Here is a 15,905-nt window from a genome sequence, read left to right as displayed (position 1 = left end):
AAACAGAAGGAAATCTCAGAAATACAGACTACTCAAAACACAAAAGAAGAAATTGATGTACCTAAAAGATTTGAACACTCAATCAAAAGACTTGTGAGCAAAAACAATGATTTATTTGCAAAGAAAGACAGTGACCTTGGAGTGACTGATACTGTTAAAATGAAGATAGAAACTGGAGATCACCACCCAATAAAGAACAGACCCTACCGTGTACCCTTAAATAAAAGACAGATACTTGACAAGGCCATACTGGAAATGATGGACGCAAAGATTATTGAGAGATCACAATCGCCTTGGTCATTTCCCTTAGTAGTGGTGAAGAAAAAGGACGGATCAGACCGGATGTGCGTTGACTTTAGAAGCTTGAATAAGATAGTGAAACCCGTATCATTCCCGCTACCGTTGATTGATGACATCCTATGTTTACTAGGTAAGGCAAAATATTTCACTGCACTAGACTTAAAGAGTGGATATTGGCAAGTGAAATTAGAAGATTCAAGTAAAGAAAAAACGGCCTTTGCATGTCACAAAGGACTATTCCAATTCAACCGGATGCCATTTGGGTTGAGTAATGCACCGGCAGTCTTTCAAGAGCTGATGAACATAGTTCTTCAAGGACAAGAGGAGTTTGCCATCGCATACCTGGATGACATTCTTATATTCTCAGAGACACCGGAAGATCATCTTCGTCATATTCAAGACGTTTTCAACCGCTTAAGAAAGCATGGACTTAAAATGAAGCTAAAGAAATGTAGTTTCTTCAAGGAACAGACTGAATATCTTGGTTTCATCATTGATGAACATGGCGTTACACCTGATCCAAAGAAAGTCGACGCTATAAGAAAGTTACCAGCGCCCACTACAGTCCGAGAAGTTCGTGGCTTTATAGGTATGTGTAGTTATTACAGGAGATTTATACCGAACTTCTCTAAGATTGCAGAACCATTGATTGACTTAACCAGAAAATTTGCAAGGTTTAAATGGACACCATGTTGCCAAAAAGCGTTTATTAAAGAAAGTTTAACGGTAGTGCCTTTGCTAGCATATCCAGATACTAATAAGCCGTACATCCTGTACACCGATGCCAGCGACAATTGTATTGGAGCGTGCCTTACTCAAAAGACAGAGGAGGGAGAAGATAAGCCAATATATTACTTATCCCACAAGCTGAGTAAAACTCAAGAAAAGTGGTCAACCATAGAAAAGGAGGCATTTGCAATCCATTAAGCCCTTCAGAAGTTAGACCATTATTTACACGGTGCTCAGTTTACAATTAGAACAGACCATAAGCCGCTCAAGTATATCTTAGAATCTCCAATGCAAAATAAGAAAATTCAACTTTGGGCATTAAGTATTGCAGGATATAACTGTAAGGTAGAGTATGTAAGGTAGAGGACATAGAAGGAAGATTTAACTGCTGTGCAGATCTCTCATCCAGATTACCGACAGTCAACCTCGAGTGTGAAGAGGAAGAACAATCAGAGCATGATGAACCAGATGTTAAGGACACTTTCTTTGAAGTGAACGTACTTAACTCCAATGCCTTTTCGCTTAAGAGATTGGCCAGATGTGAAGTTAATCAACACGACGAATTGGTCAAACCCTTTATTGATCTACCAGAGGATATCAACATCAAAGAAAGTCAACAACACGACGAGCAGATCAAGAAACAGAAGAATCGGTTAAATAAAGGAACAGCAACGGCAACCGAAGAAAAGAAGTTTTTGGAAATTGATGGTTTAATGTACTATCTTTCAGATGGAGACTCAGAAGGCCGAAGACTTCGCCTATATGTACCACGTGAGTTAGAACTTTTAGTAGTGCAGCAGTATAATGACGGACTTGGACATATGGGAGTGGACAAAACATATGACGTAATCAGACAAAAGTACTACATACCAAATTTGTACAAAAGGTTATACTCTTATATAGAAGGATGTATAGTATGCCAAACGAGGAGCAATAAGAAAAATCAATCTCCACTTCAAGAGACAGATATACCACCTTTTCCAATGGCTAAAGTAGGACTTGATCTATCAGGACCATATCCAACATCCTTGTCGGGAAACAAGTACATAGTTGCTTTTATTGACATTTACTCAGGTTGGCCAGAAGCTTTTCCCGTTCCTGATAAGTCAGCTGAAAACATAGTACATCTTATCTTAGAAGAAATATATCCAAGATATGGCTGTCCTCTTCAAAACCTCACAGACAACGGAACAGAAAATGTGAATAAGAAAGTGAAAGAAACTTTAAAAGAATTGAATATCAACCATATCAAAACATCTTATTACAGCCCTCAAGGTAATGGTAAAGTAGAACGAGTTCATAGAACTCTACATGACGTGATGGCTAAGAAAACAACAGACAACGCTCAAACATGGGATATTCATCTTAATCAGACGTTGGCAGCCATTCGTTTCCATCCTAACGATTCGTCAAAGTGTTCCCCATATTACCTTATGTGCAACAGAGACGTCGTATTACCTGTTGATACGTTATTGAAACCTCGAAGGAGATATGCGGGAGAAGATCAACACAAGATCGCCCTACAAGAACAACATAAAGCTTTCCTGCTAGTACATCGTAATATGAAGGAAGCCAAGAAGAAACAGAAAGCTCAGGCCGATAAGAAAAGCAAAGACGAAAATTTTCAGGTAGGTGACCCTGTCTACCTTAAGAACAACAGGAAACAAAATAAATTAGATAAAAAGTGGCTACCATATTATCGAATCACAGAGCAGAAAGGACCAGTTAGTTTCGTGGTGAGAGATCAATTGACTGGATTACATGTAACCACCAAATGTCATGCACGACAATTATGACTGGCAGATATTTCGCACTGGCCCCTGTCATCAACTACTGAAGATGGTGGAAGAACTCTAAGAAAATCTAACTATGTGGTGCCACCAGAAGATGAATCGTCGTCAGAAAATGAAGACATGCAACCAGAACCATTGGAAAGAGCTGTACAGTCCAAACAATGGGAAAGAGAAGGATCTTCAGACGAAGAGGATATTCCCCTAGCAGAACTTCAAAGACGTATACGAGCTAAGAAGATCATGGATGATCAGCAGTATAAACACGAGAATGATCAGACCGTAGATTCAGAATCGGATGAGACCCATGAGTCAAAACAATGTGATGAAAATAGTGGTCAAGACTATGAAATACCCTTAGATAACCCCAATGTACCCTTAGATGAAAATATGGAAATAGATGAAAAAGTCCCTAAAGTAGGTCGATGCTTCAAACTAATCCCCAAACCGCGTAAATCAATCCCTAAGCCCTGTAGAGAAAATAGCAAACAAAAGTATGTGTTGGCTATTATGAAGGAACTAACCAAATTAATAAACTAAATAATTTATATTATTGTATAATGTAGATGTAAATAATCTTGAATAAGCTTAGCTTTGTATATATTGCACGCTTTTAAAAAGGTATGACAAGATGACCCCCTGTGACATTAAAGCATGTATTGAGATACGCCGACTAGCAAACGCGGACATAACACCTCGGTTATTTATATAAATATGCGGAGTTGAAGAGATTTAACATATACTCAAAATACATGAGACAGCGACTAAGTAAAGAAACTATAAAACTATTTTTTGTACGTGTGATTTTTGAAAGTGATTTAAAAATTATTGGTAAAAATAATCATATATTACAATCGACATCCTGAGTATGGGACAAGGTTGCTCAGATTTTCATGGTTTAATGTCTTAAGACTAAAGTTTTCCCTATGAATTCACTTATGGCGGAATTGCCAGTAATTAATTTGCAACCCATGAAAACCTCGTCTTGGGTGGGAAGCCCCTGGTTTTATGTGTGTTTAAATTTGGCAGTAACAAAAACGATAGGACTTTGTATAAGGAAACGTAAAACTATTAAAAAGTGGGGTGGTATATGCTGGAGTGGTCGCTGGACAGGTTGTCGAAAAAGGGGTAGTGACGGAAATAAGAAAGGTTCTTCCAAAGACACTGTATTTTGTTGTGAGGATCCAGAGAAAAGGACCTCTAGCGACATTATTGAACTTGAACCAATCCCAAAAGTCACTAGGATCCAAGAGAAACCCCGACAAGGCGGAAGAATCGCAACTCGCAAATTGACCAGTAACACAGGGACAATTTCGACTAAACTAGCACAACCATTTCTTGGAGAGGAGGAAAATGAAGACTATCCATGGACCAAATACTATCGACCGGACCCAGAGCTGGCACGTAAATACCTGGAAGAGAAGGCCGCGATGTCTACGCAACAGAGGAACGCAGGAGACGCTCCGCGAGAAGTCGCCTCGCCATCCGTGCCGACCCTCTATCCACGGGTGCCGATGATGGATGAATAATTAAGCTACAGCCGCGAAGAAGTTGTGTATTCCTTATGAAAGGATTGTGAAATTTAGCGAAAATTAAAAAATGTGAAATGTGTTAAAGTAGAAATGTGCATTATCTTGTGCTAATGTAAATCTTGTATTTGTTGATTCACTCTGGAGAAATTCAGGAAGAAACCGATGGACTCCGAACTTATGACGCTAACCTCGCCCCTAGGAAGGAAGAGATATTTTTGTGAACTTATAAGCATGCACTGACTTTGTATATATATGTGACATCAAGCTTAACCATACTTAGTATTACTTTGATGATGAATTACGATTATATTCAACTATGGTTAATTCATCTTGGTCATTATTATCATACTTTATTCATTATTGTTTTCATGATTGTAATGCAATATAATCAAGCTATATGATTTTATGAACATGTATACATCCTGGTTATATATTTGTTTTTATAGATGAATGGTGTTCCAAGCCGGAGGTGGAAACGTGTCACTTGTTACTATCTCTTAACAAAGATGTTCTGACTGGTATGTCACTAGGAAGTTCGTCTGATCAAGGGTAGATCAAGGACGCTCTCCTATTCCGGGCGCCAGGCATGAGAAATCTCCCTTCGGGATATTTCTTTTGTTTGGGGGACGTATGTAAACAGATAGCCATGCTATGACCTTGAATTGCTAGTATTACATAATGGTCACTATGATATTTATGTGTACCTAAATACTGCACACTGAATGGTATTAATGATAATCAACAGAATGAACTCTGTGACTCTGGTAGCAATGCGTAGTATTCCTAAATGATGTTATGAAACCAGGTGCATAATACGGGCATAATAATATCCAAATTGAGAGTTTAACAACAAGTGACATATTTGGCGATTCTGTGTCTGCAACGATAGCTCTAGTACTCTATATTGACTCATGTATTGTGTATTCTATACATTAACCTGTGTAACCTTTTATGCCGTGTATGAATGAACGTATTGTGAGTAAGTGATGCCTCATACTAGGTGGGGGACTCCGAGACCCAGGACTCGGAAACTCAAATCCTGCATCCAGACTCTTTGATTGGCAGTTTTGACGGTTTTGTTACTTTATTTAGGAATAAACTATTAATCTTAATTTTGAACACTGAATGTTCACTCATAATCGTCGTAAATGGGCCGAACTAGTCAAAACTGTTCATCATAAGTGAAATGTTATATATACCCATGTAAAATGATGTTGAGGAGAGAGATAGATCCCACATATAGATAGATTCCGCTTATTGAGATAGATTATGAGACTCCTGATTTGGGCTGCTATTAGCTGATGTAATTGTAACTATACGATCACGCTTAATAAAACCGCTTGAGAAAGAAATACTGGACTTGTCATCACTAAGTTTGAGCTGACCCTCAATTGGATCCGTAAGACGGAAGGCTTACATCTGGCTCGCAGTAATTATTTTAAAACTGTGCCGCGAAAGGTGCCACTAATGACCGCGGAGAAGAAACGTAAAAGAGAGGCATGGTGTATCGCTCTTCAGAAATACAATTTCGATAATGTGATTTTTACGGACGAAAGTCGATTTCAGTTCTACAGATGTAAAAGGTGGGCAAAATTTGGACATTGTCAAAAAATGGTGCCGAAGTTCTCACCAGCTGTTACGGTGTGATGTGGAATAATCAAGTTGGGTTTAACTCCACTTCTTTGAATGGAAATATATCCGCAATCAAGTACTGTGAAATTTTAGGGGAGGAATTACTGTTGTCTAATACTGTGACAAACGATTTAAAGTATGTTTTACAACAAGAAAACGATAGACCGCACACTGCAGCCTATACCCGTGACTGGTTCACACAGAATCACGTGACCGTAATAGAATGGCCTGCCGCTTCCCCAAATTAAAATCCAATAGAAAATGTTTGGCAGATCATAAAATATCGTGTGGAAAATATTCAGCCAGAAAAACTCACGGACTGGAAAGTTACAATCATGGAAATGTGGATGGGTTTGGATCAAAACTATATAGACATTTTGATAGACAGTATGCAACGACGCATCGCTCAGTGTACAGAGCGACACGGGGGTCTAACTGATTATTAACTTTATGCATTTTGAACTCAGTGGTTCTATATTCATTGTTTTGTTTCAAAATGATGATATTGTTGCAAATTGAAAAATGAAACGACTTAAATTGAAATCCGGATTTTTTTGCACTTTACTATACAATTTATGACTGCACATACGGATTCCGGACCGTGGCTACAGCCGATACCCTTTGACAGTCTTTTAGTACATCAATGCGTAGTTTGATCTAGAAAGCAGTTTCAAAACTTCTTCGTATATCTCTAACATGGACTCTCTAATTCCTTTCCAGAATTCAAATTAACGCAAGCGCAATTGAAGTTTTATTCAATGTAATTAGTCAACCCACTGACATTAAATAAGGATTTTGCATATTATTGCATCGTTGAGAGAAGTTATATTTATTTCTGTAAAAAAGGTTATTTAATTTCACGTTACATAGTGGCTCTAAGAAACATCACCATCTGGTGTAAATGGAGATGCTCACTTTTGCATAAATTCTCCCGCTGATCTTTGATAGCTGATTATTATTTTGAATATCCAAATATACTCGTATCATTAAATAATATCTGACGACACACACTTTCCAAAAGAAAAGTTTAGAGATGCCATCAATTTTGATTAATTTTTAAGTTTTAGACAGCACGCAAGAATTTCAAACTTGCACATAGTCTTCAAAAATTTAGAAAAAAATAAATACAGAAGTTATCCTATAAAAAAGGTTACGTGTGTTGTAGGCGGGTCCGGTTTTAAAATAAAAATACAATTCCTGACATGAATCATGAGTACATACCGTCTATAAAAGTTCTTGATACCCTTTGAAAATTTAACTCGCCATTTAAGATCTCATTGTTTAAAGAATTTTTAAAACTATTACACGAACTGTGTTTCACAAATAGTTTTTCCGAAACATTTTCTTTCTTTCTTTTTCGAAACACGTTTTTATTCAGGCTTTCAATCACTAAACGTTTTTATAACAAAAGCAGAATCGTTTGACACCATCTCACATATACATGTATTTTCAACTCGCAGCAACAACGGACGACCTACTCGTGGATTTGCTATGGGCACTGCTCTAGTTTTATGAATGTTTATTTTGTTTTATTAGATTTTTTATTTTGGTGTGGACAGACGATAACGTAGCTCAAAAAAGCATCTCATTTTATTTCTATATCAATATACTTCAGAAAAATAAATTCCGAAATTTCTTAAGCATGTGGTTGATTCCTCTAAAATTTGTTGATTGATTGTAGAATATTAACAGTAAAATAAAAAAAATATTTTTTCCCCAAGCATTTAATTTCTGTAAGGATGATTTTTTTTTCAAAATTATATTGATGAGTATATAAACGTGATCCTTAAACAAGGAAATATTACAAGTCAGTAAGAGCACTCGGTTTTCCTAGTAAAAGAGATACAAATCGCTGTCATCCCGCCCTCGCCGTTTACTTTGCCTTACATCTGCCTGTAGGCACACCGTACTCTAAATAAATCTGAATTGAAAGCAGAATATGCCGAATACCAATGCACTTGAAGTTTTTATTTTGTTCAAAATTAACAAATCAATTCTGTTAATAATTTCTCGCTGAAATGCACACCACTGGTTAAAATGTCTGAAAAATGAAAGGAAATAATGGTAGGAAATATGTTATTTAACACTTTTGTTTAACCTAGTTTTGATGCATAATACTGAGGCTAAATGATTGTTATTTCATTCTTAGGACAACTTGACTACTTCATGAAAAGTTAAATACATTCTTATAATTAAACTCACTAAATCTAAACGAAAAAAAAAAAAAAAAAAAGAAAGTTAATATAGTAATTCATCTCAAATTCATAATATCTATGAAAGTACATTTGCAAAAAGAAATATTTTCATTCATATTATATATTTTTTAAATGAAAGCAATTAAAAATGTCGAACTACAATATATTCTAGAAACTTACTGTGCTATTGATATAGTTTAAGCATTTACGGAGTGGCAGCCTCAATTTAGAGATGACAAGTTGATGGTAATACACAACTTCTATTATAATAGAATGAACTTCAGCAATGATGTTGTTTACAACTGTGACATTTACATCCTCAGATTCCATAGACTCGTCGACATACTAAGTAAAAAAGATAATTAAAACACCTCAGATAATTCATATTTACGTAGACTTGTTAATACATTAAATCACATATATTATTTTAAACATAGGTAGAGTATCATTTGAATTACATCAATGCTTTTCAGCCCCAAATGAAAGATGAAATGTACATCGAACAATTGTTGATATTCGTTTTGTATTTGTTTTGTTATGTTTTAAGGCAACATTTTTGGTTCTTATAGCACTTGTTTTCCTGTCTTATATTTGTTAATTTTTGTTTTCTTAGATCCCGTCAAAATATATCAAAAAAAAAAAAATTCCTGTTTTGTTAAACTTGAATCTTTTATTCTAACATAAGAACGTCTACGTTATTCTCAACTTTGTTTTTTTTTACTTTTAGTTGATTGTATGTTGATTGATTGTTTTCACATATTCAAATTTTATGAATACTAACCATCCTGATTAGAGAGCCTATCCCATCCAACAAGTACACACTGACTACCGATGCCCCATGGATTGTGAAGGACACGCTTACAAGGTTTGTCGACTGTTCAGATAATGACAAAAAAAGAGACATATTGTGGTGTCCATGTTCTGGAAAAGAATATCCCTTGCTTGAAAACAATGCTTCGTATGCTGATCCGGCGATTGTAACTGGTAACGATACTTTTACGTCGGTCACCGCTTGACAGGCTGAAATAAGATAGTTGTATGTTGATTCCAAAACGTCCTATCAAACATGACTTATTTTTAGATAAAAATTCTTCTAAAAGAAAGTGTCATGTTCTTTATTGTAACAAAAATAAAGGAGTAAATGCGTGATGTTCCTTGAGATGAAAATTAAAAGTATAGCCTCAAATAACCTTAAACTGCCTTTCTTTGAACAGAATATGGCTTTTGTCAAATAAAATGAATATATTTTATATAGGTTAAATGTAATTGCATCTTGAATTGCAAAGATATAGTTACCTCTTTCACAAGCATAGCCTTCAAAACCAAGTTTACACTTCATACATATTCCCGTGTCTGGGTAATATTCTTCACAGTTTGATGGACACGGTTTAGAACACTGAGGAACTTCGACCACAGGATTGGGACAACCTTGGTAAAGAAAAAAACAATATGACATGTTCAACACTTAAATCACACTTCATTTTTTGACACAAAAAAAAATATTTACCATAAACCTCAACTTCACAGAGGTCACCATAAGCCATGTTTGAATACCCGGAAGGGTAGGTAACTCCGGGCAGACGTTCATTGTAAAAAATGACGTATTGTCCATGGCAAGGACAATCAATAGACACGTGATCAGGAATGGTTTCTCTTGTGTAATTTGTATCGTGGTGACATAGGATTCCGTCATGACGATTGGTGGTGTTCGAAATGTACAAATAAAATCCTAGGAAAACTGCCGTATAGCCATTGTTTATTCCTATAACAAACAAACGTAATATAATATCGGAATTATTTTTTTTTTTTGAATAGATAAAACCAAATTTATTATAATTAAAAGAAACCGCATAAACAACTACACATTTTCTGGTGACACAAAATGGCTTAATTATAATGACGTTTTCGCCATTATTCATGTGCAATTTTTAAGAACAAAACTGTACATTAAAGAGATAAATTATATATGCATTACCCCACTGTACGTTATCGGTCCTGAAGTAAATTACGACATGGTCTATCGTGTATGTTTTCCCCAGATTAACCCACCATGTTATTTGTGTTGATGGTTTTGATATAGCACACTGTCCACTTGAGTAATGGCGTGACGTATATCGTCCATCAACTGCTTTATCGCTTGTTCCCGAAGAGGAATATGTCGCAGACTGCCAAGTTCTTTTCTTGTAACTGAGATTTTCTAGATCTTAAATTAAAAACAAAACGTTTGATTCTTTTTTGCAGAATAGAGAGTGTTAATGATTTGTTTTTAAATGACCACGGTATAACTTCATGAATCCCCTGAACTATAACCCACCTGTTTTTCTACATACATTGAAAGTACACGAATGTTTCAATTTAATAGGTTAATTAATGAGGAACTTCTCCTTAGTGAATCCAGTTGCTAAACTGGACTGGTGCTCTAAAATATTTTTTTTTCCAGATAAAATGATGTAAATGTACTTTCGGACATTTATTAATTGCCGTTGGGTATTAGTGCTCCAATTTCATCGGATCATTTTTACCTTGCACGAAGATGTTACAACGTTTTGTTGATCATTTAAATATGCAAATAATATGATGAATCAAAATGTCGTCTTAACTGGTCTTGAATAATAGCTGATTGGCTTCAACATCAAATGCTACTTTTGATATGGTCTATTTCATGTACCTCCTCAGACGTGTGGTTAACCATGCCACGTTTTAAATATTGTCATATGGGAATAACTCGATCAATACAAAAAACATACGTGTAGCAAAATAACTGTTCGTCTTTAGTTTGTCCCATGTTTTTCTTCCCTCATTTTTTTATAATTGTTTAATCAAAATGCACATACGTATGAAAAAAAATACAGTTGAAATCAATAAAAGTAAAAATTCAAGATACGTGTATCTTTATTGACAAATAAACTCTCATGAACGAAAACAAATTTCTTACGAAGATTTGTAATTGGATATGTTTCAATCGTTTCACAATTTGGAACTCACACCTCGCACAATATCAAAGATATCATTCGGGTTCGATATTGAACCCTGAAGCGAACGAAGGGACGTTTCAAGACATAATCTGGACATTTTTATATCAGTTGATGAACCTAGTCTCAACACAAAAGTCATTATTATTATTGAAATATCAACCGAACAATGGTGGAAGAAAAAACTTAGGACAGTGTATAGTATGTTGATCCTGCTGAATCATTTGTTACAGTCTGTGGAGTATTTTTGATATCCTTCTAAGGCGATCAAGACATTCCAAAACACCAGCTTATTTTATATTTGTTTGCATTGTTTGTATTACTAAGCGTTGGTTATATAAAATAATGAATTCAATTGAGACTGTTGATAGATCTGTTTTCATCAACCTGTTTGACAGTAGATTGCCTCATGTAAAAACTGTTCATACCAGGAGCATGTCTTTGCGTATCGCAGTAACTTAGATACGAAATCTCCATATACAGGTGATGAAGGTATATTGATATATATTTTAAGTCATCACCTTTTTCACAAACTGCTGTTGTTATATTGCCATCAATGTCCCTTTCCAGTATAATATTGAAATATTAAACTGATGGCTCGGATTTTATGGCTCATGTTGAATGAATTTGTAGGGTTAAACAATCATTTTTTATTTTGTTGGTCAAAGATAAAACAAGAAATAATCTCCTTTCCAAATTTGTAATTTTCAAGGAATCCACACAATTTGGCCAAACAAACTTAAATGATTCCAAAATACTTTAATTTTTTAAAGTTCGTTTTATCTGTTTTTGTGTATTTGAATGATTTGTTTTTATTTATAATGCAAATATCTTTTTCAAGATATATTACACTTAAAAGTATTTTATTTACAACTACAGAAAGAATAATTGTAATAAAGCAAGTGTATATACTCACCCTTTCTACACATTTCGAGACACATGAGTCTGCAGGCCTCGTCTTGAAACCTACTCTGGACTATAGGACAACCTGAAAATAAACATTACAAATTATCTAGTTTAAATGTAAAGACAGTGTGCACTTTTTTTGTTTTATTGATATCATCATTAGGTACCGTAAACTTCTGCTTCGCAGAGGTCAGCAAAAGCATATTGACTATGTTCTGCATAGTATGTGACTCCTGGTAGTCTCTCATTGTAATATATAACATAGCGTCCAACGACAGAACAGAGAATATCCACCACCGATGGTATTGTATTCTTGTTGTATATTTGGTCGTGAAAACAAATGACGCCATCTTTGTGGTTAGTGGTGTTCGAAACAATGATTGAAAATCCTAGTAATCTTTTTGAAAATTGGTTATCTCCATCTGTCAAAAGAATATATTTAAATCATTTAATTTTAAGCAAAATTATAATATATGAATATTCATTTGTTTATGTGTATATTTAATTTATACCTTTAATGCAAAGAGAAATATAACAGATTTATTTATCTCACCCCATATTCTGTTATCCGTTCTGGAGTAAACAACAATACGTTCAATGCGACGAATTTTTTCTAAATCCACCCTCCACATTACAAACGTTTGGCCGTTTTTAGTAGTGGTGCATTGACCGTTGTATATACTCAGATCACTCTTTTTACCATCAACCAGTCTGGAACTTGGTTGTCCGTCAAACAGTGTATGTAGTTGAAAAGTCGGGCGATGTAATGCCAAATTAACTGGATAGGAAAAACATAACAATGTGTTATTGATATGAACCGTAGGACACTATTCATTTGAAATAGGATATTTCACTTTTGTAATATCTAAAAAAAAAAGGTAAAAATGTTGTTTATCATGATTAAAAGTCACTGGGTTTCAAACGGCATAATGGAAGTCAACAGTCGTAAAAACATCATTTTCCAATTTTAATTTTTGTATAAGGAATAAAATCAACAGCTTACAAGTTTATTCCAATATAAAATTAATTGGTCAGTTTGCGCTTTTTAAGAATTAAACTCTTTCAACTTATCTCATATTTGTAAATTTGGAAGCTATTACGTTAATTCGTTACAATTTAATTATCAGCCATTAATTGTTTATTAAAATGGCCAAGGGATGGCTTAAATGGTATGATTTCACAAATTTCAAACGTCATGTATGGCAGATTAATACGTTTATTTTTACGTTAGTTACTTCACCTAGACAACTTTTTTTGCACGATACGAACTATGTTTCTGCCATTTTTAGTAAGATGGTACATTTCAAACAAAAATTAATTATTTTACAATGCTATTTCAATTTCGGTAACCCAACAACTTTTATACAGGACGACATTCATTTGCGATTTACCAGACATTAATGGTACTCTGCGACTTATTTTTGCGACAAGCATTTCGAATATCTGTTTTGCTAAATCAACCATAAGACAATAAGTGATTCGGGGCGAGAAATTTGATGCATCGACGAAAGTCTCAAGAACATTTTTCTCACGTGAATGAAAGCTGGCTTATAGCAGTTAAAAAAAAAAATCATTAAAAAACAACTAAACTAACTCACTTCGTTCATAAGAATTACAAAAATTTCCGGAAAAACCACGGCGACAGCCTCCGAGACATTTTCCAGATTCGTAGCTACAATGGTGACAATTAACTGGGCAAGTCTTTGAGCAATCCCCGCCATAGAATCCCAAAGGACATCCTTGTTGTTATAAAATAAAACACAGACAGTACAGAGAGATGATACATACATAAATATAGAATCGTCCAGTATTTACCAAACGTGTCATATTAGCTACACATGAATTGAAATTACATGTATGATTTTTCAAAGAATATGATCATATAATGATTGCTTGATATCTCATGTAATGATGACATTTTTTATTCTTTTATATATTAATTACTATAAAAAGACACAATTCTGATTTTTTTAAATATTGTTTTGTTTTCGCAAAAGATAGAAACAGAAGTAAGATATACCTTTTTAGTCATAAAGATGAAGGATGATATAAAAAAAATATAAAGAGAATAAAAATTACCATATACTTCAACTTCACATAAACTAATCTCCACTTTATCAGAGTAGCCAATTTTCATTGACAAGTTCCCTTCTCTTGTGTTGTAGAATATCACATAGCGGCCTTGGGAAATACACTCAATGGCTATCCTAGACGTAATGGTTGATACCGTGTAGTTGGTGTCGTGATAACACAGGACTCCATCTTTCTTGTTGGTTGAGTTTGATACATATACGGAGAAACCGAGGAATCTGCTTGCATAGACGCTGTCAGCTTTGTGTGTATAAAACAGGATAATATATCTCATTGATACCCAAAAAGTAAAATCTAATACTTTAAATAAAACTTAGGTTACTATTTATTTGTATATACATATTACACCAACTATTCACCTATTATGAAAAAAATAACAGCATACCAATCGCTCTGAATTTTAACAACACACCATTCAATATATATATCAACTCCTTTTTATGCATTGGTACAATAAACTTCAGTAAAAAAAAAAACAAAAACAAAAAACAAAAAAAAAACCCCAAAAAAACCAAAACAAACAAACAAACAAACAAAAAACAAAACGAAACAAACAAAGTCAAGTATTAATGCGAATGTAGGTGTCAATGTACACTATGGAATCATCTCATATTATCTTTTAAAGAACAGCAATTACCATTGATATTGAAGATTTAAAAAAAATAGATTTTTATGTATTCATCGATGTAAAAATAAATTTTAATGACATAATTCTTAATATTCCCCGTCCAAATGGAAAAGACATTGCGTTAAACATTGTTTCTTATATTTGATGTTAAAAACAATCAAAGTAATAGAGAAAACAATGACGGAAACTGATTAATCTTTACGAACTTTTGAAATAATTCAGATAGTTGCTTAACCTTAAATTTTTGGTAAAACGTAGTAGCATAGCTGAGAATATCAAACGTAAAATTTGAAGAAAAAATAACAAACTTTTCTTATCCATTGAAGCATTATGCAAACTATTAGAAAGTAGCAAATACAGAAACAGGAATAAAAAAGATGAAATTATCAATTTAATGTGTTTTATATGCTGTTTCTGTGTGTCACGCAATCCCGCAAACGTTTTCTGAATCATAAAACATGGGAATGAAGTCATTAAGAATTTATCTGGACCACAAAAACGCCCAAATCTGTGATAAATGGATACCTTTCACTGTTTCCAAAATCGATATCATAACAAAACAAAAAAACTTAAAAGAAAATCATTGTAGTAATAATTTTTTAAAGTACAGATTTGATGTTTATTTATGAATTAACCAGTTGGTTGCGTGTGCTTTCTTAAATATTTGTTAAAAGAAGACTCGTAAGTAAAAAGAAAGAAACAATTTATAAAAGTGAAATGAGCTTACCAAATGTAGATCCCTCTGTCACGTGGTACAATACAATCTTACTGATACTGTTTATTGTCTCTAAATCAACTAACCACGTGACTTCAGACGAGGCAAAAGATACGGCGCACTGGTTTCCAATTGCTGATAGATTAGTATACAGTCCCTCCACTGCCTTGTCCGACGAATACTTGTCAAGTGTCTGCCAAGTCGGTTTTTTATACGCTAGGTTATCTTTGGGTTCAAAAGTAAAAAAAAATCACATTAACAATTTTCATACAACAGTAATATCTTAAATGTGCTAAGATTTGGTTTAATTAGAGCATAATGTAGCTTAGACATATATTGTTAATTATGTTGTTAAATGATAACGAACAGATCATGATATAAAAATGGTACCAGTCGAATTTAACACTCACAAAAT

At 34.2% G+C, this 15,905-nt stretch overlaps 1 protein-coding gene across 1 annotated transcript; it reads right to left on the bottom strand.

Moving 5' to 3' along the window:
• Positions 1–8,184: 8,184 nt before the first annotated feature.
• On the bottom strand, positions 8,185–15,715 carry LOC128169301 (uncharacterized; the record flags this gene model as incomplete). The annotated part of the gene is made up of 12 exons (XM_052835454.1): positions 8,185–8,190; positions 8,359–8,523; positions 8,960–9,198; positions 9,475–9,606; positions 9,686–9,940; positions 10,154–10,381; positions 12,067–12,138; positions 12,224–12,478; positions 12,610–12,834; positions 13,655–13,795; positions 14,136–14,387; positions 15,503–15,715. Coding segments are annotated over 12 exons (2,183 nt in total), but the record flags the coding sequence as incomplete, so codon positions are not given.
• Positions 15,716–15,905: the final 190 nt, after the last annotated feature.

This window comes from Crassostrea angulata, unplaced genomic scaffold, assembly GCF_025612915.1.
Source record: "Crassostrea angulata isolate pt1a10 unplaced genomic scaffold, ASM2561291v2 HiC_scaffold_114, whole genome shotgun sequence".
NCBI lineage: Eukaryota > Metazoa > Mollusca > Bivalvia > Ostreida > Ostreidae > Magallana > Magallana angulata.
The sequence above is the reverse complement of the archived record's forward strand: the minus strand, read 5'-3'. Positions and strand labels throughout refer to the sequence as shown.